This window comes from Sardina pilchardus, chromosome 12 (genome assembly GCF_963854185.1).
Source record: "Sardina pilchardus chromosome 12, fSarPil1.1, whole genome shotgun sequence".
Taxonomy (NCBI): domain Eukaryota; kingdom Metazoa; phylum Chordata; class Actinopteri; order Clupeiformes; family Clupeidae; genus Sardina; species Sardina pilchardus.
The window spans coordinates 13,611,521-13,639,464 of NC_085005.1; the positions used below are offsets into that span (position 1 = coordinate 13,611,521).

General features: G+C 42.2%; 1 protein-coding gene, 1 long non-coding RNA gene and 1 pseudogene across 8 annotated transcripts in view; 1 reads left to right on the forward strand and 2 right to left on the reverse strand.

Moving 5' to 3' along the window:
* LOC134098103 (sterile alpha motif domain-containing protein 9-like) overlaps positions 1-23,318 on the reverse strand; it is a 52,219-nt gene extending 28,901 nt beyond the window's left edge. Inside the window, exons 1-5 of one of the 7 annotated variants that reach the window (XM_062551050.1) lie at positions 22,765-22,861; positions 21,740-21,806; positions 19,696-19,762; positions 16,321-16,387; positions 15,958-16,051 (exon numbers count right to left, since the gene is read on the reverse strand). In XM_062551050.1, coding sequence (XP_062407034.1) covers positions 15,958-15,961 — 4 coding nt within the window. In that variant the 5' untranslated portion in view covers positions 15,962-16,051; positions 16,321-16,387; positions 19,696-19,762; positions 21,740-21,806; positions 22,765-22,861. The other 6 variants (XM_062551052.1, XM_062551051.1, XM_062551055.1 and 3 more) reach the window with 6 other exon arrangements.
* Positions 1-27,944, reverse strand: part of LOC134098370 (cytochrome P450 2K1-like) — a 298,065-nt pseudogene that overhangs the window by 165,765 nt on the left and 104,356 nt on the right.
* Positions 26,770-27,369, forward strand: LOC134097917 (uncharacterized). The gene is made up of 3 exons (XR_009940967.1): positions 26,770-26,855; positions 27,072-27,154; positions 27,335-27,369. It is a non-coding gene; the product is annotated as an uncharacterized LOC134097917 (long non-coding RNA).

Below are 27,944 nucleotides of genomic sequence, written 5' to 3' on the forward strand. Positions count from 1 at the left end.
ACACACACACACACACACACACACACACACACACACACACACACACACACACACACACACACACACACACACACACACACACACACACACACACACACACACACACTTTGGGCAACCGTGGCCTACTGGTTAGGGCTTGGGGCTTGTAGCTGGAGGATTGCCGGTTCGATCCCTGACCAGTCCACAGCTGAAGTGCCCTTGAGCAAGGCACCTAACCCCTGACTGCTCCCTGAGCGCCGCTGGTTGGGCAGGCAGCTCACTGCTCTGAGTATAGTATATTAAAAAGTGTACAAAAGTATATTGAAATGGCGAAGGTTTGAATCTAGGTGTCTTGTAAAAGAAACAGAAAGTTGGTGTTATAGGTAGAAAACAGTGACTAATTTGGATGAAATTTGATGGAGTATTAGTTAGTGTGTTTGTAGTGACAGTCATATGCAAAGTTTTGAATTTGGTGTTGTTTGTGTTTTTTAAAAGTGCATTAATGATTGTGGTGGACACAGTTTTAGCTAAAATATTTTGAAGCGAGTTGACGAATAATTATAATCATATCAACCTATGCTGCAATTTTGAAATTTTGACTTTAGCCATGTTCACAGTAAGTGAGTATTTAGGTTTATTTGTGTTTGCATGTGTCTTATACTCCATCCATTTAGCTGAGCAGGAGTAGGTGCTCTCTCTCTCAGCTGCATGTCTCTCTCGTCCCCTGCTACTTCTCTACACAGACTCACAGACACTCTCTCACCCCTCCCCCGTCATTCTCTCTCTCTCTCACGCACGCACGCGCGCGCGCACACACACACACACACACACACAAACACACAGACACACACAAACGCACACACACAGACACACACACACACACACACACACACACACACACACACACACACACACACACACACACACACACACACACACACACACACACACACACACACACACACACACACACACACACACACACACACACACACACACACACACACACACTCCCTCTTTCCTCCCTCCCTCCTTCCCTCTAGGCAGCCGTGGCCTACTGGTTAGGGCTTGGGGCTTGTAACTGGAAGGTTGCCGGTTCAATCCCCAACCAGTCCACCACTAAAGTGCCCTTGAGCAAGGCACCTAACCCCTCACTGCTCCCCCAGCACCGCTGGTTGGGCAGGCAGCTCACTGCTCTGGGTCAGTGTGTGATTCACCTCACTGTGTGTTCACTGTGTGCTGTGTGTGTTCACTAATTTGGTTAAATTGGGTTACATGCAGAGAAATAAATTTCCCTCAAGGGATCAAAAAAGTGTATATTCTATTCTATTGATCCATTTGTCTCTACCCCCTCTCTCTGTGTCTGTCTAGTGTTATTGCTATCGATAGTCAGAGATAGAGCTCTTGCCTAGGGTGTGGCTTAGGGACTCTATAGCGCTACCTAGCATATTGTCTGTTGTGGCTGACACATACATTCAGGAAAATTGACCAAATTTGGTGGGCATGTGTGTTGCTCATGCACATGCCCACCAACACGCACATGTTGCTTTGTTAGATTCCAAAATCTCACAGGTCTCCGCACCGCTGGTGCTCGGGCCCGCCATCGCCGCTTGCGGCTATATTTAGGGCCCGAGCACTGAGGTGCGGCCACTGAAAGTGGCTGCACCGTAGGTGCAAGGCCCTATTGTTTTCGCTCAGATTATTATTATTATTATTATTATTATAGTTTTTTCCTCCTTACCTGTTTTTTTTTTTTCACCAACTTGGCATGCTCTAAAACTCTTGTAATTTGGCAGCCATTTGTAGAATTGCAATCGAAACTCAGACACAGAGTTTTGGTCTAGGGCGTGGCTCAGGGACTCTATAGCGCCACCTATCACGCTGTCTGTTGTGGTTGACACATGCATACACGAAAATGGCCCAGATTTGGTGGGTATGTGTGTTGCAGTAATCTGAGCAATTTTTACATTTACACTCTATAGTAAATATTCGAAGAATTTGAGTTATGGTTATGATTATGAATTTTGCACATCATGTATTTTGAAACACTTCTCCTAGACGGTTTATCGAAATCATGTCCTTTCAGCAGTAAAATGATCTTAAGGGGTTGCCCAAGAGAAATTGCGACCAGATTTTTGAATTTCAAAAGTATATTGAAATGGCGAAGGTTTGAATCTAGGTGTCTTATAAAAGAAACAAAAAGTTGGTGTTATAGGCAGAAAACAGTGACTAATTTGGATGAAATTTGATGGAGTATTAGTTAGTGTGTTTGTAGTGACAGTCATATGCAAAGTTTTGAATTTGGTGTTGTTTGTGATTTTTAAAAGTGCATTAATGATTGTGGTGGATACAGTTTTAGCTAAAATATTTTGAAGCGAGTTGATGAATGATTATAATCATATCAAGCTATGCTGCAATTTTGATTTTAACCATGTTAACAGAAAGTGAGTTATTTTTAATTTCATATTTGCCCAATCACACAGCCCCTCCTCTCTGTCCTTCTCTGCCTCTCTCTCTGTTGCAACTAACAGACACACGCACGCACTCTGTCACCCCCCTTCTCGGGTCCTCCCTAACTAACACACACACATTGACACACGCGCGGCTTTCTAGAGACAGACAGAGACAGAGACACACACACACACACACACACACACACACACACACACACACACACACACACACACACACACACACACACACACACACACACACACACACACACACACACACACACACACTTTGGGCAACCGTGGCCTACTGGTTAGGGCTTGGGGCTTGTAGCTGGAGGATTGCCGGTCCACAGCTGAAGTGCCCTTGAGCAAGGCACCTAACCCCTGACTGCTCCCTGAGCGCCGCTGGTTGGGCAGGCAGCTCACTGCTCTGAGTATGGTATATTAAAAAGTATACAAAAGTATATTGAAATGGCGAAGGTTTGAATCTAGGTGTCTTGTAAAAGAAACAGAAAGTTGGTGTTATAGGTAGAAAACAGTGACTAATTTGGATGAAATTTGATGGAGTATTAGTTAGTGTGTTTGTAGTGACAGTCATATGCAAAGTTTTGAATTTTGGTGTTGTTTGTGTTTTTTAAAAGTGCATTAATGATTGTGGTGGACACAGTTTTAGCTAAAATATTTTGAAGCGAGTTGACGAATAATTATAATCATATCAACCTATGCTGCAATTTTGAAATTTTGACTTTAGCCATGTTCACAGTAAGTGAGTATTTAGGTTTATTTGTGTTTGCATGTGTCTTATACTCCATCCATTTAGCTGAGCAGGAGTAGGTGCTCTCTCTCTCAGCTGCATGTCTCTCTCGTCCCCTGCTAATTCTCTACACAGACTCACAGACAGTCTCTCACCCCTCCCCCGTCATTCTCTCTCTCTCTCACGCACGCACGCGCGTGCGCACACACACACACACACACACACACACACACACACACACACACACACACACACACACACACACACACACACACACACACACACACACACACACACACACACACACACACACACACACACACACACACACACACACACACACACACACACACACACACACACACACACACACACACACACACACACACACACACACACACACACACACACACACACACACACACACTCCCTCCCTCCCTCTTTCCTCCCTCCCTCCTTCCCTCTGGGCAGCCGTGGCCTACTGGTTAGGGCTTGGGGCTTGTAACTGGAAGGTTGCCGGTTCAATCCCCAACCAGTCCACCACTAAAGTGCCCTTGAGCAAGGCACCTAACCCCTCACTGCTCCCCCAGCACCGCTGGTTGGGCAGGCAGCTCACTGCTCTGGGTCAGTGTGTGATTCACCTCACTGTGTGTTCACTGTGTGCTGTGTGTGTTCACTAATTTGGTTAAATTGGGTTACATGCAGAGAAATAAATTTCCCTCACGGGATCAAAAAAGTGTATATTCTATTCTATTGATCGATTTGTCTCTACCCCCTCTGTCTGTGTCGGTCTAGCGTTATTGCTATGGATAGTCAGAGATAGAGCTCTGGCCTAGGGTGTGGCTTAGGGACTCTATAGCGCTACCTAGCATGTTGTCTGTTGTGGCTGACACATACATTCAGGAAAATTGACTGAATTTGGTGGGCATGTGTGTTGCTCATGCACATGCCCACCAACACGCACATGTTGCTTTGTTAGATTCCGAAATCTCACAGGTCTCCGCACCGCTGGTGCTCGGGCCCGCCATCGCCGCTTGCGGCTATATTTAGGGCCCGAGCACCGAGGTGCGGCCACTGAAAGTGGCTGCACCGTAGGTGCAAGGCCCTATTGTTTCTGCTCAGATTATTATTATTATTATTATTATTATTATTCTTTTTCCGTCTTACCTGTTTTTTTTTTTTCACCAATTTGGCATGCTCTAAAACTCTTGTAATTTGGCAGCCATTTGTAGAATTGCAATCGAAACTCAGAGACAGAGCTTTGGCCTAGGGTGTGGCTCAGGGACTCTATAGCGCCACCTAGCGCGGTTTCCGTTGTGTTTGACACATACATACACGAAAATGAACCAAATTTGGTGGACATGTGTTATGTATGAATCTGAACAATTTTTACATTTACACTCTATAGTAAATATTCAAAGAATTTGAGTTATGGTTATGATTATGAATTTTGCACATCATGTATTTTGAAATACTTCTCCTAGACGGTTTATCGAAATTATGTCATTTAAGCACTAAAATGATCTTGAGGGGTTGCCCGAGAGGAATTGCGACCAGATTTTTGAATTTCAAAAGTATATTGAAATGGCGAAGGTTTGAATCTAGGTGTCTTATAAAAGAAACAAAAAGTTGGTGTTATAGGCAGAAAACAGTGACTAATTTGGATGAAATTTGATGGAGTATTAGTTAGTGTGTTTGTAGTGACAGTCATATACAAAGTTTTGAATTTGGTGTTGTTTGTGATTTTTAAAAGCGCATTAATGATTGTGGTGGACACAGTTTTAGCTAAAATATTTTGAAGCGAGTTGATGAATAATAATAATCATATTAACCTATGCTGCAATTTTGACTTTAACCATATTAACAGAAAGTGAGTTATTTAGGTTTTCTTATGAGGATGGCTCTGTGTTACGATCTTTTCTCATCCGCGCCTTCATGTTGGTCCTGTTACACACACACAGAACCACATTTAACCGCACACACATTACACACGCGCAAGCTTTCCAGAGAGTTACGCACACACATGGCATCCCCCTTGACCCCTCTGCCTCCCTCCCTCTCTCTCTTTCTATCTCTCTCTCTATCTTAGCCCCATGCCCCCCCCCTCCCTCATTTGCATACCGACCCCCCACACACTCTCTCACCCATCCCCCATGCCTCTCTGGTGGTGGTAAGAAGGCCAACAGATGATAACCCAACTTGAGGATGAGAGAAGGCACCACAATCCTGCAACTTATTTGCCATGTGTGTGTGTGACAACACCTTGGTTAATAGATCTTAAACTTTCCTTAATATTAGACAATGATTAAAGAAGGCTTAAGAACGCTCTGTCGGGTTGTCTGTTGTGGTTGACACATACATTCACAAAAATGAACCAAATTTGATGGGCTTGTGTGTTATTGCTATCTCTAGTCAGAGACAGAGCTCTTGCCTCGGGTGTGGCTTAGGGACTCTATAGCGCCACCTAGCGCATTGCCTGTTGTGGTTGACACGTACATTCACGAAAATTAACCAAATTTTATGGGCTTGTGTGTTATTCCTATTGCTAGTCAGAGACAGAGCTCTGGCCAAAGGTCTGACTTAGGGACTCTATAGCGCCACCTAGAGCATTGTTTGTTGTGGTTGACACAAACATTCACAAAAATGAACCAAATTTGGTGGGCTTGTGTGTTATTGCTGCCGCTAGATAAAAACAGAGCTCTTGCCTCGGGTGTGGCTTAGGGACTCTATAGCGCCACCTAGCGCATTGCCTGTTGTGGTTGACACGTACATTCACGAAAATTAACCAAATTTTATGGGCTTGTGCGTTATTCCTATTGCTAGTCAGAGACAGAGCTCTGGCCAAAGGTCTGACTTAGGGACTCTATAGCGCCACCTAGAGCATTGTTTGTTGTGGCTGACACAAACATTGACAAAAATGAACCACATTTGGTGGGCTTGAGTGTTATTGCTGTTGCTAGATAAAGACAGAGCTCTGGCCTCGGGTGTGGCTTAGGGACTCCATAGCGCCACCTAGCGCATTGTCTGTTGTGGTTGACACGTACATTCACGAAAATTAACCAAATTTGGTGGGCATATTTGCTACAGCTATTCAGAGACAGAGCTCTGGCCGAGGGTGTGGCTTAGGGACTCTATAACGCCACCTAGTGTGTTACCTGTTGTGGTTGACATATACATTCACGAAAATGAATCAAATTTGGTGAGCTTGTGTGTTATTACTGCCGCAAGTCAGAAACAGAGCTCTGGCCTAGGGTGTGGCTTAGGGACTCTATAGCGCCACCTAGCGCATTGTCTGTTGTGGTTGATACATTCACGAAAATGAGCCACATTTGGTGGGCATGTGTGTTATTGCTACCGCTAGTCAGGGATAGAGCTCTGGCCTAGGGTGTGGCTTAGGGACTCTATAGCGCCACCTAGCACATTGTCTGTTGTGGTTGACACATACATTGATGAAAATGAACCACATTTGGTGGGCTTCTGTGTTATTGCTATCGCTAGACAGAGACAGAGCTCTGGCATAGGGTGCGGCTTAGGGACTCTATAGCGCCACATAGCATGTTGTCTGTTGTGATTGAAACATATATTCACAAAAAATAACCAAATTTAGTGGGCTTGTGTGTTGCTCAGGCACATGGCCAACAACCCACACATGTTGCTTTGTTAGATCCCGAAATGTCACACGTCCGCACCGCAGGTGCTTGGGCCCGCCATCGCCGCTTGCGGCTATATTTAGGGCCCGAGCACTGAGGTGCGGCCACTGAAAGTGGCTGCACCGTAGGTGCAAGGCCCTATTGTTTTCGCTCAGATTATTATTATTATTATTATTATTATAGTTTTTTCCTCCTTACCTGTTTTTTTTTTTTCACCAACTTGGCATGCTCTAAAACTCTTGTAATTTGGCAGCCATTTGTAGAATTGCAATCGAAACTCAGACACAGAGTTTTGGTCTAGGGCGTGGCTCAGGGACTCTATAGCGCCACCTATCACGCTGTCTGTTGTGGTTGACACATGCATACACGAAAATGGCCCAGATTTGGTGGGTATGTGTGTTGCAGTAATCTGAGCAATTTTTACATTTACACTCTATAGTAAATATTCGAAGAATTTGAGTTATGGTTATGATTATGAATTTTGCACATCATGTATTTTGAAACACTTCTCCTAGACGGTTTATCGAAATCATGTCCTTTCAGCAGTAAAATGATCTTAAGGGGTTGCCCAAGAGAAATTGCGACCAGATTTTTGAATTTCAAAAGTATATTGAAATGGCGAAGGTTTGAATCTAGGTGTCTTATAAAAGAAACAAAAAGTTGGTGTTATAGGCAGAAAACAGTGACTAATTTGGATGAAATTTGATGGAGTATTAGTTAGTGTGTTTGTAGTGACAGTCATATGCAAAGTTTTGAATTTGGTGTTGTTTGTGATTTTTAAAAGTGCATTAAATTGTGGTGGATACAGTTTTAGCTAAAATATTTTGAAGCGAGTTGATGAATGATTATAATCATATCAAGCTATGCTGCAATTTTGATTTTAACCATGTTAACAGAAAGTGAGTTATTTTTAATTTCATATTTGCCCAATCACACAGCCCCTCCTCTCTGTCCTTCTCTGCCTCTCTCTCTGTTGCAACTAACAGACACACGCACGCACTCTGTCACCCCCCTTCTCGGGTCCTCCCTAACTAACACACACACATTGACACACGCGCGGCTTTCTAGAGACAGACAGAGACAGAGACACACACACACACACACACACACACACACACACACACACACACACACACACACACACACACACACACACACACACACACACACACACACACACACTTTGGGCAACCGTGGCCTACTGGTTAGGGCTTGGGGCTTGTAGCTGGAGGATTGCCGGTCCACAGCTGAAGTGCCCTTGAGCAAGGCACCTAACCCCTGACTGCTCCCTGAGCGCCGCTGGTTGGGCAGGCAGCTCACTGCTCTGAGTATGGTATATTAAAAAGTATACAAAAGTATATTGAAATGGCGAAGGTTTGAATCTAGGTGTCTTGTAAAAGAAACAGAAAGTTGGTGTTATAGGTAGAAAACAGTGACTAATTTGGATGAAATTTGATGGAGTATTAGTTAGTGTGTTTGTAGTGACAGTCATATGCAAAGTTTTGAATTTTGGTGTTGTTTGTGTTTTTTAAAAGTGCATTAATGATTGTGGTGGACACAGTTTTAGCTAAAATATTTTGAAGCGAGTTGACGAATAATTATAATCATATCAACCTATGCTGCAATTTTGAAATTTTGACTTTAGCCATGTTCACAGTAAGTGAGTATTTAGGTTTATTTGTGTTTGCATGTGTCTTATACTCCATCCATTTAGCTGAGCAGGAGTAGGTGCTCTCTCTCTCAGCTGCATGTCTCTCTCGTCCCCTGCTAATTCTCTACACAGACTCACAGACAGTCTCTCACCCCTCCCCCGTCATTCTCTCTCTCTCTCACGCACGCACGCGCGTGCGCACACACACACACACACACACACACACACACACACACACACACACACACACACACACACACACACACACACACACACACACACACACACACACACACACACACACACACACACACACACACACACACACACACACACACTCCCTCCCTCCCTCTTTCCTCCCTCCCTCCTTCCCTCTGGGCAGCCGTGGCCTACTGGTTAGGGCTTGGGGCTTGTAACTGGAAGGTTGCCGGTTCAATCCCCAACCAGTCCACCACTAAAGTGCCCTTGAGCAAGGCACCTAACCCCTCACTGCTCCCCCAGCACCGCTGGTTGGGCAGGCAGCTCACTGCTCTGGGTCAGTGTGTGATTCACCTCACTGTGTGTTCACTGTGTGCTGTGTGTGTTCACTAATTTGGTTAAATTGGGTTACATGCAGAGAAATAAATTTCCCTCACGGGATCAAAAAAGTGTATATTCTATTCTATTGATCGATTTGTCTCTACCCCCTCTGTCTGTGTCGGTCTAGCGTTATTGCTATGGATAGTCAGAGATAGAGCTCTGGCCTAGGGTGTGGCTTAGGGACTCTATAGCGCTACCTAGCATGTTGTCTGTTGTGGCTGACACATACATTCAGGAAAATTGACTGAATTTGGTGGGCATGTGTGTTGCTCATGCACATGCCCACCAACACGCACATGTTGCTTTGTTAGATTCCGAAATCTCACAGGTCTCCGCACCGCTGGTGCTCGGGCCCGCCATCGCCGCTTGCGGCTATATTTATTATTATTCTCTCTTCGTCTTAGCCCGTTTGGCCGTTTCACCGACTTGGCATGCTCCAAAACTCTTGTAATTTGGCAGGCATATGTAGAATTGCATTTGATACTGACAGACAGAGCCCTGGCCTAGGGTGTGGCTCAGGGGGTCTATAGCGCCACCTACCGCGCTGTCTGTTGTGGTTGACATGTGCATGCACGAAAATGAACCAAATTTGGTAGGCAGATGTGTTGTATAAATCTGAACAACTTTTACATTTACACTACATAGTGAATCTTAAACAAATTTGAGTTATGATTATGATTATGATTTTTGCACATCATGTATTTTGAAACACTTCTCCTAGACGGTTTATCGAAATCATGTCATATGAGCAGTAAAAGGATCTTGAGGGGTTGCCCGAGAGGAATTGCGAACAGATTTTTGAATTTTCGAAGCATATCGAAATGGCGAAGGTTTGAATAATGGCGTCTTATTACGAAACAGGAAGTTGGTGTTATAAGCAGAAAAAAGGTTATAAATTGGATGTAATTTGGCAGCTACATGTGGAATTGCTTCTGCTAGTCAGGGACAGAGCTCTGGCCTAAGGTGTGGCTTCGGGACTCTATAGCGCCACCTAGTAGCACGTTATGTGTTGTGGTTGACACAAACATTCACGAAAATGAACCAAATTTGGTGGACTTATGTGTTTTTGCTATCGCTAGTCAGAGACAGAGCTCTGGCCTAAGGTGTGGCTTAGGGACTCTATAGCGCCACCTAGTAGCACGTTATCTGTTGTGGTTGACACAAACATTCACGAAAATGAACCAAATTTGGTGGACTTATGTGTTATTGCTATCGCTAGTCAGAGACAGAGCTCTGGCCTAGGGTGTGGCTTAGGGACTCTATAGCGCCACCTAGTAGCACGTTATCTGTTGTGGTTGACACAAACATTCACGAAAATGAACCAAATTTGGTGGACTTATGTGTTATTGCTATCGCTAGTCAGAGACAGAGCTTTGGCCTAGGGTGTGGCTTAGGGACTCTATAGCGCCACCTAGTGCATTGTCTGTTGTGGTTGAAACATACATTCACAAAAATGAACCAAATTTGGTGGGCACATGTGTTATTGCCATCACTATTCAGATACAGAGCTCTGGCTGAGGGTGTTGCTTAGGGACTCTATAGCGCCACCTAGCATGTTAGCCGTTTTGGGTTGACATTTACATTCACAAAAAATTCACAAGCTTGTGTGTTATTACTGCCGCTAGTGAAAAACAGCTCTGGCCTAGGGTGTGGCTTAGGGACACTATAGCGCCACCTAGCGCGTTGTCTGTTGTGGTTGACACATACATTCAAGAAAATTGACCAAATTTGGTGGCCATGTGTGTTGCTCATGCACATGCCCACCAACACGCCTCATGTTGCTTTGTTAGATTCCGAAATGTCACAGGTCTCCGCACCGCAGGTGCTCGGGCCCGCCATCGCCGCTTGCGGCTATATTTCTTATTATAGTATTTTCCCCTTACCGGAATGTTTTGCCCTTTTTCACCAACTTGGCATGCTCTAAAACTCTTGAAATTTGGCAGCTACCTGTAGAATTGATGCCTCTACTGAGAGACAGACCTCTGGCCTAGGGTGTGGCTCAAGGACTCTATAGCGCCACCTACCGCACTGTCTGTTGTGGTTGACACATACATTCACGGAAATGAACCAAATTTGGTGGACATGTGTGTTGTATTATTCTGAACAAGTTTTACATTTAAACTATATAGTGAATCTTAGAAGAATTTGAGTTATGATTATGATTATGATTTTTGCACATCACTTATTTTGAAATACTTCTCCTAGACGGTTTATCGAAATCATGTCATATAAGCACTAAAATGATCTTGAGGGGTTGCCCATAAGGAATTGCGACCAGATTTTTGAATTTTTGAAGTATATTGAAATGGCGAAGGTTTGAATTATGGCGTTTTATTAAGAAACAGGAAGTTGGTGTTATAGAAAGAAAAAAGGCTATGAATTGGATGTAATTTGGCAGCTACATGTGGAATTGCTTTTGGTAGTCAGAGACAGAGCTCTGGCCTAAGGTGTGGCTTTGGGACTCCATAGCGCCACCTAGCAGCACGTTATCTGTTGTGGTTGACACAAACATTCATGAAAATGAACCAAATTTGGTGGACTTGTGTGTTATTGCTATGGCTAGTCAGAGACAGAGCTTTGGCCTAGGGTGTGGCTTAGGGACTCTATAGCGCCACCTAGCAGCACGTTATCTGTTGTGGTTGACACAAACATTCCCGAAAATGAACCAAATTTGGTGTACTTGTGTGTTATTGCTATGGCTAGTCAGAGACAGAGCTTTGGCCTAAGGTGTGGCTTTGGGACTCTATAGCGCCACCTAGCAGCACGTTATCTGTTGTGGTTGACACAAACATTCCCGAAAATGAACCAAATTTGGTGGACTTGTGTGTTATTGCTATGGCTAGTCAGAGACAGAGCTTTGGCCTAGGGTGTGGCATAGGGACTCTATAGCGCCACCTAGTGCGTTGTCTGTTGTGGTTGACACATACATTCACGAAAATGAACCAAATTTGGTGGACTTGTGTGTTATTGCTATCGGTAGTCAGAGACAGAGCTTTGGCCTCGGGTGTGGCTTAGGGACTCTATAGCGCCACCTAGCACATTGCCTGTTGTGGTTGACACGTACATTCACGAAAATTAACCAAATTTGATGGGCTTGTGTGTTATTCCTATTGCTAGTCAGAGACAGAGCTCTGGCCAAAGGTCTGACTTAGGGACTCTATAGCGCCACCTAGAGCATTGTTTGTTGTGGTTGACACAAACATTCACAAAAATGAACCACATTTGATGGGCTTGAGTGTTATTGCTGCCGCTAGATAAAGACAGAGCTCTGGCCTCGGGTGTGGCTTAGGGACTCCATTGCGCCACCTAGCGCATTGTCTGTTGTGGTTGACACGTACATTCACGAAATGAACCAAATTTGGTGGGCACATGTTTTGCTATAGCTATTCAGAGACAGAGCTCTGGCCGAGGGTGTGGCTTAGGGACTCTATAACGCCACCTAGTGTGTTGCCTGTTGTGGTTGATATATACATTCACGAAAATGAATCAAATTTGGTGAGCTTGTGTGTTATTACTGCCGCAAGTCAGAAACAGAGCTCTGGCCTAGGGTGTGGCTTAGGGACCCTATAGTGCCACCTAGAGCATTGTCTGTTGTGGTTGATACATTCACGAAAATGAACCACATTTGGTGGGCATGTGTGTTATTGCTACCGCTAGTCAGGGATAGAGCTCTGGCCTAGGGTGTGGCTTAGGGACTCTATAGCGCCACCTAGGACATTGTCTATTATGGTTGACACATTCACGAAAATGAACCACATTTGGTGGGCATGTGTGCTATTGCTACTGCTTGTCAGGGATAGAGCTCTGGCCTAGGGTGAGGCTTAGGGACTCTATAGCGCCACCTAGCACATTGTCTATTATTGTTGACACATACACAACAATTAGGTACGCTTGTGTGTTATTGCTGCCACTAGTCAGAGACAGAGCTCTGGCCTTGGGTGTGGCTTTGGGACTCTATAGCGCCACCTAGCTTGTTTTCTGTTGTGGTTGACACATACATTGATGAAAATTTACCAAATTTGGTGGGCATGTGTGTTGCTCATGCACATGCCCATCAACAAGTACGTGTTGCTTTGTTAGATCGGCAAATGTCACGGGTCCGCACCGCAGGTGCTCGGGCCCGCCATCGCCGCTTGCGGCTATATTTATTATTGGGGGCCAAGCAGCGAAGCTGCGAGGACCCCATTGTGTTTGTTGGTTTTCTTATTATTATTATTATTATTATTATTATTATTATTCGTCTGCCATGGGAGTCAATGGCAGCCCATAGAACCGACTGGTGAAAAGTTGTGAAATTTGGCACACTTATTCTACTCACAATTCTAAGAACTTTCACCAACTTATAGACTCTTAAAGGAGTCATAGAACGCATTTTTTGACCATTACAAATTGATCTTTGAGCCTAAATAATGTCATATGTAAATTTGTGGGGCTGAAAACGCCCCAGGAGCACTGCTAGATCGCCTAATACAAGGTCATAAATAAGCCTTGCAATGAAACAGTTTGTTTTTCCCGCCCACTCAGCAAGTTCATGAATATTCAAATGAGATGCGCGCTGATTGGTCTATTGGCCGATATGTCCTGAAAGTTGATTGGCTCAATCCACCGGTCTGAAGCTAGAGCAAAGTGAAACTACGTTTACTGCTGGTAAAGCCAAAGTCTTTGATAAAGCTATCAACAATGGATTTAAATAAGGAATACAGCCGTACATGTATAAACCGAGTCAGAAAAAGGTTCTGACGAAAATGAAGTGCAGCAGATTCCCCAACAGAATGAATGTGTTAGATTGGTAAGTTTTATCAGTACATTTCTTAGTATAGTAACTCTCCAAAGTTAGCTGTAATAACGCTAGCATTACAACGTCTCTGCCATAGACCACATATCTAGATACTAGCATCCTAAGAGCAGTTTAACAAGAATTATTAATCGAAGGTATGCAAATGAGAGGGGTGTATCTAAAGGGGGATGGGCGCCTATTACGTGTTATCTGAGCTCTGTTCAGATTGGAGCATTTCAACACGGCTGTTTCTATTTCCCAATTTGCATACGAAAGCAGGCGGGGGACGCGGTAAAGTCTTTGGTGTTGTCCTTTGGACACTGCTCGCAGCCTAAATTCAACAGGATCAAGGTGAATGTGGTTTTGAATTCTAGGACTCCTTTAACCTCAAACCTCTAGCGCCACCAACAGGTCAAACTCATCAATCTCTCAACAACATTAATGCAAATAACTCTAAAATGCTTAGACCTATCAAGCTGAAACTTGCTGAGTGTATTAAGGCAAAAGGTATGGCCCCACCCACCAATTAACAATACTTTTTCACAAACGCTGTAGCGCCACCAGCAGGACAAGGTCAAAAACGGTTAAAAAGTCTCACAGGTCACAAATTTCATCCGATTCTCACCAAAATTTGCAAACACCATCTTTAGACCATGATTTATTATTGCCTTGCTTTATGGAACAATTGACGGAAGTGCTCGCCTGTAACAGCCAATCCAAATTGGCGGCGAAGCCGCCACACAGGAAGTGAACCTATATCTCTGCAAGGCTTTCACATATCAAGACCAAACTAAATTTTGGCCTAGGGTGTGGCTTAAGGACTCTATAGTGCCACCTAGCGCATTGTCTGTTGTGGTTGACACAAACATTCACGAAAATTAACCAAATTTGGTGGGCTCGTGTGTTATTGCTTTTGCTAGTCAGAGACAGAGCTCTGGCCTAGGGTGTGGCTTAAGGACTCTATAGCGCCACCTAGCGCATTGTCTGTTGTGGTTGACACAAACATTCACGACAATTAAGCAAATTTGGTGGGCTCGTGTGTTATTGTTTTTGCTAGTGAAAGACAGAGCTCTGGCTGAGGGTGTGGCTTAAGGACTCAATAACGCCATCTAGCGCATTGTCTGTTGTGGTTGACACGTACAGTGCATTCACAAAAATGAACCAAATTTGGTGGGCATGTGTTTTGTCATAGCTATTCAGAGACAGAGCTCTGGCCGAGGGTGTGGCTTAGGGACTCTATAGCGCCACCTAGTGTGTTACCTGTTGTGGTTGACATACATTCACGAAAATGAATCAAATTTGGTGAGCTTCTTTGTTATTACTGCCGCTAGTCAGAAACAGAGCTCTGGCCTAGGGTGTGGCTTAGGGACTATAGCGCCACCTAGCAGATTGTGTGTTGTTGTTGACGCATACATTCAGGAAAATGAACCAAATTTGGTGGGCATGTGTGTTATTGCTATAGCTATTCAGAGACAGCGCTCTGGCCAAGGTTGTCTTAGGGACTGTATAGCGCCACCTAGTGCATTGTCTGTTGTGGTTGACACACGCATTCACGAAAATGAACCAAATTTGGTGGGCTTGTGCATTATTGCTATCGATAGTCAGAGATAGAGCTCTGGCCTAGGGTGTGGCTTAGGGACTCTATAGCGCTACCTAGCATGTTGTCTGTTGTGGCTGACACATACATTCAGGAAACTTGACCGAATTTGGTGGGCATGTGTGTTGCTCATGCACATGCCCACCAACACGCACATGTTGCTTTGTTAGATTCCGAAATTTCACAGGTCTCCGCACCGCAGGTGCTCGGGCCCGCCATCGCCGCTTGCGGCTATATTTATTATTATTATTATTATTATTATTATTATTAGGCCTATATGTGGTCCTCATTAGTCTGACAAAGTTTGGGAAACACTTATCAGCAGCTTTGGGAAATAGTGGAAGACATGATTTTTATGATTTCCAACCAATCAAATAGAATTTATCAACACAGTAAACCATTATAAATAATTGTTGGTTGGTTGTAGCCCTTTCTGACTGTAGTTTTTGTCAAACAACCACTATACAGTACATAAGGCCTAAATAAAAACATGTAAAATGCCCTGCTGTATACTTGCCCATTCTGTAGAACACAATAATCCAAACAGTTGCTAGGAGGTCATCCTAATTTCCAATATACTGTTAGTCTTCATCAAGGACCCTTTTCAGAACCTAGGAGGGGTGTTCACACAAATGCTAAGTGCCTGCTTACCATTTACATATGATATGGCAGTAATTAATATCTAAATGTCATATGTTTTTCCTTGCATAACTTGTTAAATGAATGCCATAATATCCTTCCTTAATTGACAACGATCAAACTTGCATACCGGTATGTTGAATAATCTTGAATATTTTACAAAATATTGGATACATTTTGAACAATCATGAGTATTTTTTTGTGAATCACGAAAGTGTCATTACTGATAACTCACACTTACCTGAGCATGAATGGTGAGCGGTGGGAGAATATAAGATAGCGCATACTTCGTCTTGGGCTCCAAAGCACTACATCACATAACATACAGTGTATTCAACAATATTATACACAACATATCTTATACATGTGACAGGATATAGTATTTATCCCATAGGGGATTGATAAGACCCATAGGATGCCAGTGCAGGCTATCTACACCTCCCCCCCATGGAGAACCTGTTGCAGGCAACCCTCCTCTGCTTAGTTTTCCACTTTGGTAATATAGGGCGGGGTTGGGACTAGGAAGTAGATAAAGCAGTGTGCAGGGACATTGTTTGGCTGGCCCTGTCAGTGAGCATCAATTGTAAGCTGGCAAAAATTAGATGTCCATTTTATTCACACAGGACATGGAGCATTTTCTGCGTCAAGCACAACTTGTTAGATGTTGAACAAGAGCAGTTCATTCACACAGGAGTCGGAATCCTCGTCTTTTGCATCAAGTGACTGAAATAGACTAAGAAATATATGAACAACTTATTGCACCAAGCACCCGACATTTGATCACAGTCACACCATTAAATTAGCGAATGTGGACTGGCCACACCTTTTACAGTTTTTTCCAATTGCTAAAACACAATTTTGAAAACTCGCACACAATTTTGAAAATTCACACACAATTCACAAAACCACACCTCAAATTGCGAAATACCTCAATCTACCTAGCAAAATGAAGCACTGCAACCAAAACTGCATATAACATTACCAAAATCAAACTTTTGCACCACATGGCACACACATCATTCTTTCACAAGGTTTTTGCCTAACCAAATAAACACTGTTGGTCATAATGAAAAACACTCTTCTCTTTAGTATGCTTTGCCATTATACTAAAATAGCTTAAATTGTAGAAAGTTCTTTATGTGCACATACATATTTGCAGATACAGATGCATGCTGTTCAAACTTTTTTGTTTCACCAAACAAGTCAATGCAACATATGCACAGCAAGTATATTTATATTGGACTCTCCCTTCCCCTCTCATTCTCACTCTCCCTCTTCCTCTTCTCTCTCCCTGCAATGTCATCCATTTTTGTTGTAAAAAAGGTGCTCGTTGTTCAATGTTTTTACTGTATTGTTTTTATCTTTGTAATGCACATTGGGTTGCCCTGCTGGACAAAATGTGCTATATAAATAAAGTTGCCTTGCCTTACCTTACCTGTGGTCTTTTCATAGTGCTTACTTCCTGATGGAAGTGGTATAAATTACTGTAAGCATTGAGGTGGTTGGTAAGGTGGCACACGTATTGGTCAATTAGCTCATGTGTATTATCTTGGATGGCATTGTTTTGAAACTGCAAACATGTGACTTTATGTCAGATTTTTGTGTCTTATGCAGAAAACCGTGTTCAGTGCATGCAAAAAGTGCCATTTTGCATTGCAAAATGTATGTAAAGCTGAAAATGTGTTTAGACATTTGGAGACTCGAGAGGATGTGTTGCTCTCTGTGTGTCAGTTTGAATAATTGTGCTATGAATGTCATTTTAGTGTGTTAGCAATTTGGAAAAAATTGTAATGTTTCAAAAAATAAACTTAACGCCACAGACCATCCGTTTTCAGCCCTGAGAAGTTACAGTCAAGAGTCTTGTCCTCAGTGATTCCTCATAGGCGATTTAACTTATTATCATTACATGAATGAAAAAAACGTTAAGGATGTAATGTCAGAACAAAAATAACAGCAGTAAGTAAAATGAGCTACAGTAAGATGCAACTAACTGTAAAACAATACATCTGATAACCATAATTTATTCTTTATCATTTTCTTTGCAACAGATTTTAGTAACCATGTTTAGCAATACACACACACACACACACACACACACACACAGACACACACACACACACACACACACTCCCTATGTTCCTCTCTGTGGCAAGTTATACCAGTAATACTTGTTCCTTTCAGACCTGTGCCTTGTTTCTTTGCAACAGATTTTAGTAACCATGTTTAGCAATACACACACGCACACACGCACGCACGCACGCACGCACAGACACACACACACACACACACACACACACACACACACACACACACACACACACACACTCCCTATGTTCCTCTCTGTGGCAAGTTATACCAGTAATACTTGTTCCTTTCAGACCTGTGCCATGTTTCTTTGCAACAGATTTTAGTAACCATGTTTAGCAATACACACACGCACACACGCACGCACGCACGCACACACGCACAGACACACACACACACACACACACACACACACACACACACACACACACACACACACACACACACTCACTATGTTCCTCTCTGTGGCAACAAGTTATACCAGTAATACTTGTTCCTTTCAGACCTGTGCCTTGTTACTGTAACTTAAGGCCTAGAGGCTATTTTCAATGACAATTCACTTTACTTTTAGATCTTATCTTGTCGTATGACAGCCTTCATATCAAGGAAAAATCATTTGAGTTCCAATATTAAACATTATGCATTTGCAGGGTTAAGAGGCTAAATGCACATTTGGAAAATAATCCTATATGCAAATGTAAAAATGCAAAAATGTGTACAAATGCAAAAATATTCATAACATATGAATGTCTTTTGGCAAGTTGAGCCCATCAGCTTAAACTTGATTCCTGTAAGTTATTAGTTAAAGGTCTAGTGCCAATACACTGCAACAATAGATAATAAGTATATGGAGGTTGAGCATTGCAAACTGTGTGAGTGTATGAATTACAGAAGGTAAAACTAGCAAAACTACTCACCTGAGATGTCAGAACACGCTATTGTCTTGTATGCCTAACTCGATAGGCTCCCAGCGATTCTCAGTAACTAAAAGCACCCTTCCTTTTTGAAGATATAGCAGGACTGACCGAAACAGTCCTGACACGCCTTTCATTAGGAATTCACTAAAGCATTTTCGAAGAATCGAAACTTATGCTCTCCTCATAAAAAAACAAAAAAGTGATTCTCCCATGACGTACTATAATGACGTACTAACTTATAATGAGTGACAGCTGCTTTTGACTACAGGCTAGGCTGGGCTGGGCTGTCTGTGTCTGTGAGGGTGTGTGCATGTAATTTGTGACCCGTATGTTCAATTTTCATAAATGAGGTGCCATTGTAATCTTTGGATGAAGCCGAGTTCCATACCCTAGGATGGATTATGTGATATGGCAGTAATTACTGTAATATCTAAATGTTTATCCTTGCATAATTTGTTAAATGAATGCCATGTATCCTTCCTTAATTAACAACGATCAAACTTGCATATTTTGAATAATCTTGAATATTTTACAAAATACTGGATACATTTTGAACAATCATGAGTATTTTTTTGTGAATCACGAAAGTGTCATTACTGATAACTCACACTTACCTGAGCATGAATGGTGAGCGGTGGGAGAATATAAGATAGCGTATACTTCGTCTTGGGCTCCAAAGCACTACATCACAAAACATACATTGTATTCAACAATATTATACACAACATATCTTATACATGTGACAGTATTTATCCCATAGGGGATTGATAAGACCCAAAGGATGCCTGTGCAGGCTATATCTACACCTACCCCTCCCATAGAGAACCTGTTGCAGGCAACTCTCCTCTGTTAAGTTTTTCCACACACACACACACACACACACACACACACACACACACACACACACACACACACACACACACACACACACACACACACACACACACACACACACACACACACACACACACTCCCTATGTTCCTCTCTGTGGCAAGTTATACCAGTAATACTTGTTCCTTTCAGACCTGTGCCTTGTTTCTTTGCAACAGATTTTAGTAACCATGTTTGGCAATACACACACGCATGCACGCACGCACGCACGCACGCGCACACACACACACACACACACACACACTCACTATGTTCCTCTCTGTGGCAACAAGTTATACCAGTAATACTTGTTCCTTTCAGACCTGTGCCTTGTTACTGTAACTTAAGGCCTAGAGGCTATTTTCAATGACAATTCACTTTACTTTTAGATCTTACAGTATCTGGTCGTATGACAGCCTTCATATCAAGGAAAAATCATTTGAGTTCCAATATTAAACATTATGCATTTGCAGGGTTAAGAGGCTAAATGCACATTTGGAAAATAATCCTATGCAAATGTAAAAATGCAAAAATGTGTACAAATGCAAAAATATTCATAACATATGAATGTCTTTTGGCAAGTTGAGCCCATCAGCTTAAACTTGATTCCTGTAAGTTATTAGTTAAAGGTCTAGTGCCAATACACTGCAACAATAGATAATAAGTATATGGAGGTTGAGCATTGCAAACTGTGTGAGTGTATGAATTACAGAAGGTAAAACTAGCAAAACTACTCACCTGAGATGTCAGAACACGCTATTGTCTTGTATGCCTAACTCGATTAGCCTGACTCTCGCCAGACCCTTGTAGTTCCGCCATGCTCCACCAGAGGCGTTTCGCTGAGCTCCACACAAGGGTCTGGACGCGAGGGCAATCCAAACCCCTGTGCCAGTGCTCAAAAAATGAGCAACCAATCAGGAGCGCCGAAGCGAGTGTTTGATTCAAATAACAATGGCGGCACGCAGCGAGGAGTCTTGTGCTGACATTGATTCTGCTATTTCAACCATTTTGTCGAATCTATCACGTATTCATTCTATAAAAGATTAACAGAGAATAGTTTTGAAGACATTTACTGGTGGCAAGGATGTTTTTACTCTTCTTCCGACCGGGTTTGGCAAGAGCTTGAAGAAGCCTAGCACGTCATTCAAGATAACAGGCAAGTGGTTTATCAAATCACATGTCGAGGATGTTTTACAAGGACCCGCCTTCAGAAATACATCTCCTATCGAGAAGTCCCAGATCCTTGTGTGAAGCAGACAGCGAACTACAGGATCTGGCGAAAGTCAGGTTATAACTCGATAGGCTCCCAGCGATTCTCAGTAACTAAAAGCACCCTTCCTTTTTGAAGATATAGCAGGACTGACCGAAACAGTCCTGACACGCCTTTCATTAGGAATTCACTAAAGCATTTTCGAAGAATCGAAACTTATGCTCTCCTCATAAAAAAACAAGTGATTCTCCCATGACGTACTATAATGACGTACTAACTTATAATGAGTGACAGCTGCTTTTCATAAATGAGGTGCCATTGTAATCTTTGGATGAAGCCGAGTTCCATGCCCTAGGATGGACTATGTGATATGGCAGTAATTACTGTAATATCTAAATGTTTTTCCTTGCATAATTTGTTAAATGAATGCCATAATATCCTTCCTTAATTAACAACGATCAAACTTGCATATTTTGAATAATCTTGAATATTTTACAAAATACTGGATACATTTTGAACAATCATGAGTATTTTTTTGTGAATCACGAAAGTGTCATTACTGATAACTCACACTTACCTGAGCATGAATGGTGAGCGGTGGGAGAATATAAGATAGCGTGTACTTCGTCTTGGGCTCCAAAGCACTACATCACAAAACATACAGTGTATTCAACAATATTATACACAACATATCTTATACATGTGACAGTATTTATCCCATAGGGGATTGATAAGACCCAAAGGATGCCTGTGTAGGCTATCTACACCTACTCCCCTCCCATAGAGAACCTGTTGCAGGCAACTCTCCTCTGTTAAGTTTTTACACACACACACACACACACACACACACACACACACACACACATACTCCCTATGTTCCTCTCTGTGGCAAGTTATACCAGTAATACTTGTTCCTTTCAGACCTGTGCCTTGTTTCTTTGCAACAGATTTTAGTAACCATGTTTAGCAATACACACACGCATGCACGCACGCACGCGCGCACACACACACACACACACACACACACACACACACACACACACACACACACACACACACACACACACACACACACACACACACACACACACACACACACACACACACACACACACACACACACACACTCACTATGTTCCTCTCTGTGGCAACAAGTTATACCAGTAATACTTGTTCCTTTCAGACCTGTGCCTTGTTACTGTAACTTAAGGCCTAGAGGCTAATTTCAATGACAATTCACTTTACTTTTAGATCTTACAGTATCTGGTCGTATGACAGCCTTCATATCAAGGAAAAATCATTTGAGTTCCAATATTAAACATTATGCATTTGCAGGGTTAAGAGGCTAAATGCACATTTGGAAAATAATCCTATATACAAATGTAAAAATGCAAAAATGTGTACAAATGCAAAAATATTCATAACATATGAATGTCTTTTGGCAAGTTGAGCCCATCAGCTTAAACTTGATTCCTGTAAGTTATTAGTTAAAGGTCTAGTGCCAATACACTGCAACAATAGATAATAAGTATATGGAGGTTGAGCATTGCAAACTGTGTGAGTGTATGAATTACAGAAGGTAAAACTAGCAAAACTACTCACCTGAGATGTCAGAACACGCTATTGTCTTATATGCCTAACTCGATAGGCTCCCAGCGATTCTCAGTAACTAAAAGCACCCTTCCTATTTGAAGATATAGCAGGACTGACTGAAACAGTCCTGACACGCCTTTCATTAGGAATTCACTAAAGCATTTTCGAAGAATCGAAACTTATGCTCTCCTCATAAAAAAAACAAGTGATTCTCCCATGACGTACTATAATGACGTACTAACTTATAATGAGTGACAGCTGCTTTTCATAAATGAGGTGCCATTGTAATCTTTGGATGAAGCCGAGTTCCATGCCCTAGGATGGACTATGTGATATGGCAGTAATTACTGTAATATCTAAATGTTTTTCCTTGCATAATTTGCTAAATGAATGCCATAATATCCTTCCTTAATTAACAACGATCAAACTTGCATATTTTGAATAATCTTGAATATTTTACAAAATATTGGATACATTTTGAACCATCATGAGTATTTTTTTGTGAATCACGAAAGTGTCATTACTGATAACTCACACTTACCTGAGCATGAATGGTGAGTGGTGGGAGAATATAGCGTATACTTCGTCTTGGTCTCCAAAGCACTACATCACATAACATACAGTGTATTCAACAATATTATACACAACATATCTTAAACATGTGACAGGATATAGTATTTATCCCATAGGGGATTGATAAGACCCAAAGGATGCCAATGCAGGCTATCTACACCTACTCCCCTCCCATAGAGAACCTGTTGCAGGCAACCCTCCTCTGTTTAGTTTTTCCACACACACACACACACACACACACACACACACACACACACACACACACACACACACACACACACACACACACACACACACACACACACACACACACACACTCACACTCTATGTTCCTCTCTGTGGCAAGTTATACCAGTAATGTTCCTTTCAGACCTGTGCCTTGTTACTGTAACTTAAGGCCTAGGGGCTATTTTCTAGATCTTATCTGATCGTGTGGCAGCCTTCATATCAAGGAAAAATCATTTTGGAAAATAATCCTATGCAAATGTAAAAATGCAAACATTTGCAAATGCAAAAATATTCATAGCATATGAATGTAGGCCCATTTTGGCAAGTTGAGCCCATGCAGCTTAAACTTGATTCCTCTAAGTTATTAGTTAAAGGCCTAGTGCCAATACACTGCAACAATAGATAATAAGTATATGGTTGAGCATTGCAAACTGTGTACAGAAGGTAAAACTAGCAAAACTACTCAACTGAGATTTCAGTTGTATGCCTAACTCAATACAGCTCCCAGCGAATCAGCGCCCTTCCTTTTTGAAGATATAGCAGGACTAGGCTAGGTAATGGGCGGTAGCCTATAAACGATATGCGATATAAACGATATAAAACTGGCCTGCGATAGAGATTTCAGTTATATTGCACTATCGCGGTATGCATGTTGATGACGAAATTCAGGGCTCCAGCTCCCAAACTTTTTAAGAGTGCAACCAAAAGATCCGCTTTAACCCTCTGGTGCAACTGAAAAAAATTATAGGTCGCAGTGGTGCACCTGACGCTGCTCGGGTGAAAGTAGCCTATAGCCTACATTTCTTTAGCAAGTTTTCGTTGTAAGCTAGGTGGGCAATTTAACAAAAGAATAGAAATACCCCCCCCCCCCCCCCCCCTCTCCTTGGCCCGCTTTCTCTCCCTCTCCCTCTCCCTCTCTCTCTCCTCCGTCTCGTGCGCGCTCAATGGACACCCGCCCCTTGACATGCACAATCCAAATAAAACATTCACAATCGTGAAAGCAATAACGCATAGAATACGACTAGCTAATTATTGTTAACGTTAGGCTAAATCCGGTTAGCATCATGGTACACATATTTGATTAAAACAATTGCATTCAAATTGACTCATCGTCTCTAAGAATTAGAGGTAATTCGAGGCACTTTGGGGATTCTCCAGGAACCTTCCCATCTTTGGGGTTCTTTGAGGAACCTGCATGGCCATTGTTTGTCCGCGAGCGTGGAACATTTTGAACTGCCGTGACGGACTTTCCAACGACTTTCCATTCAACGAACAACTCAAAGGTGGGTAACATTAACGTTAGCGAGTCTATACTGGTAAACATTAACTTTTATATCTGTCAATTAATTTTAGACCTAGAAATGTCTAGTGACAACATGTCCGGGGTAGTCAGCGTCGACATTTATATTCCCATAGTCCAGCTGCTAAATCGGTTTTGGTTATCACTTATCATAGCTAGCTAATCGTTCCCTGAATGCTAGTTTAGTTAACGTCAGTCATAATACACACACATACATTTAGCCTAGGCTACTATATTCTCCTATTTTTCCCGTTTGACTAAAGATATGTTTAAAGCTGTCATTGAAAATGACACCACAGTTTGTTTGATACTTGGGATGCCAGCCATAGACAGTAAAAGATATGGACAGAGCTATCACGTAGACGGCAGCAGAGACCGAGGAAGCAAATCTCAACGTTTTTTTTTAGGTCTTCTTGTCTCCTGCGCAGGCTCAGGTGTCGTACATGTGACGTAGGCACGTAGTCTAACCGAGTCTGACCTATGGCAACGCTTTACTCTCGCTGGACGCATGCGCCTTTAACACTTTAGCATTGACTTCGGAAAAACGTTAATTACTCAGCCGATAAGACAGTTACGAGATTATTATGTCAATTTCACAATGTAGTATGTACCCCGACAATAGAAAATGTTCATATAAAGGCTTAAAACGCTTCAGCTCTAACGTAATTTGATGTCAAAGTGGCGCTTACGCCATAGGATTCAATGGAATGGCCAGCTAGCCACGGTCTTCTTCTTAGCATGGCGGCCGCCATACTGTCTACACTCTCAGAACGTTCGCTGCCCCCTTGATGCCAGCACCAGCTAGCAATGTCGCCACAGTAGTTCGTACAGTCTGCTGCCTCTGCTAGTTGACAGTAACGTTAGCAGCTAAATGGAAACATTGTTATCATGTTGTTACATTGGACTAGTGTTGCGCAGTGTTGTCGCCACTAGGAATCCTTTTAGATTTTAAACCTTTTTTTTTATCAAAATGGATTTATTTGCAAAGTGAATTATAGAATCAAAGGGGTGTAGAAATCTGACCTTTTCTTTACCTTTCATTCATTTCAGAATGAACAAATCTGTGGAAGAAGTGTGTGACTGGCCATCTCCCCCATGGGTCTGCTTTAAGCTGCATGTGGTGAGCTTATTGCCCTTCTATGCTTTTATCAACTATTCCTGTTTGCTTTTGTTTATGTAAAGCACACTGAATGACCTCTGTGTATGAAATGCGCTATATAAATAAAGTTGACTTGACTTGCCTTGACTTATACAACAGGACTATGGGTCAATTTACGCCAGACTTACACTTTAACATCCAGGATCGTCATGAGTCCAATATTGCTTCTAAGCAGCCGTTCTCCTTGCATAGGACCTCTCAGAACCAATCGTACTTTGCATTAAACATGTTTTTTTTATCATTTGCAGACTGGACCGAGTAATCAGACAGCCAATGTGCAAGGAGAGGATGCAGCCAGCGTGCAAGGAGAGGATGCAGCCAGCCTCAGGTGTCACCAGGAAAAAAATGCGGGCCGAATGCCTTAAGAAACATCCCAATCTATCCATCCTGCAAGACAAAATGATCCGCACACGAGTAGAGAGGAGAAAATACTGGCAAACTCATTCAACTATGGAGGCCCTTGAAGAATATCCTGGGCTAAGATTCCCAGTTATAGTAAGTACTATAACTAACTATTCCCTCATCAGCTCTAAAATCAAATGTATCTCACATAGTATTTAATATTTGTTTTCTCTCTCTCTGTGGCTGTCTCTCTCTGTCTATCTGTGTGTGTGTGTGTGTGTGTGTGTGTGTGTGTGTGTGTGTGTGTGTGTGTGTGATTACAGCTCCTCACAGAATCACAAAGCCAGCTAGATGTTGACATAGACCGCAGCATCATGACAGGAATGGGTCAAATCGCCAAGAAGGTCATAGAGGAATGTCAGCGGCGAGCTACTGGACAGGACCTCTTTTGCATGTATGAGGAGGCCAAATCAATGCAACATGAGGAGTGTCACAGAGGTGAGAGTTCAGGGTATCCTCTCTATTATATTAAATGCATGTGCCATGTCATCTAAGTTAATCTTATGAGTCATTCTTAAATATAATTCAATTTTACATTTGCAAATGTAAAACATACAACAATACACTACATGCAAGCACTAGTGAATGAATGGCAATGTGGGAAAGTTCTTTCTCTAATATATTTTGAATTTCTATTTCTCTTTTAAACAAAAGGTCTGCAAGTCATCCTGGGCACCTTGCTCCTTCCATACCTGTTCAGAGAGAACCCCAAAGCACTTTATGTGATCAATAGAAAGGTAAGGTTTGTCAATTAGCCAAAATTATGTTTGTTGCTTGTTATTGATTTCCCATTTGTAACATCTCATTGTCGTTTGTATGTGTTAATGTATGCATTTATCTATGTATGTATGTATGTATGTATGTATGTATGTATGTATGTATTTATTTATTTATTTATTTATTTATTTGGTTGCTAGGATCCAGAGGTTCCAACGCCGGTACTGGTCATTACAGGGAAACCCTTCATGGAGGCTTCTTTTGCTGTTCAACCCTTCATCGAGGCTCCTCTAATTCTTAGAATGTATGTTTTCCAACTAAAAGGGCCTGTCCCAAGAGAAAAAATATCAGCCTACCTTGAAACCTTCAAAATAGTCCTACACGTGGGGAAACTGAACAGTCCAACCAGTAGTAGGCTAGACGATATGATAGCCAACTATGCTACTTTGTTTACAGTATTTTAAGGCTTAATCCAGACAGCTGAATTAAAGAGGTGCACTCTAAACATGAATGTGTTAAAAACACCACAACATGTGTTGAATTTCAACACATCAATGAGTTCTGTTTGGGACAACACAACTTGTGTTAATGGTGACACAGTTGATGTGTAAGTATACTGACACAAAAGTTGTGTCAATATAGTGACACAAAGATGTGTAATAATGTGTAATTGTAACACAGTTATGTGTTACGTGTTAAAATGCTATTTACACATTAGTGTGCTCAGAATTCCAGTTATCCAACACAATTATGTGTCATTCCACTAGGTTAATCAATATCAATATAAATAAAGATGAAGATACAAGTTGA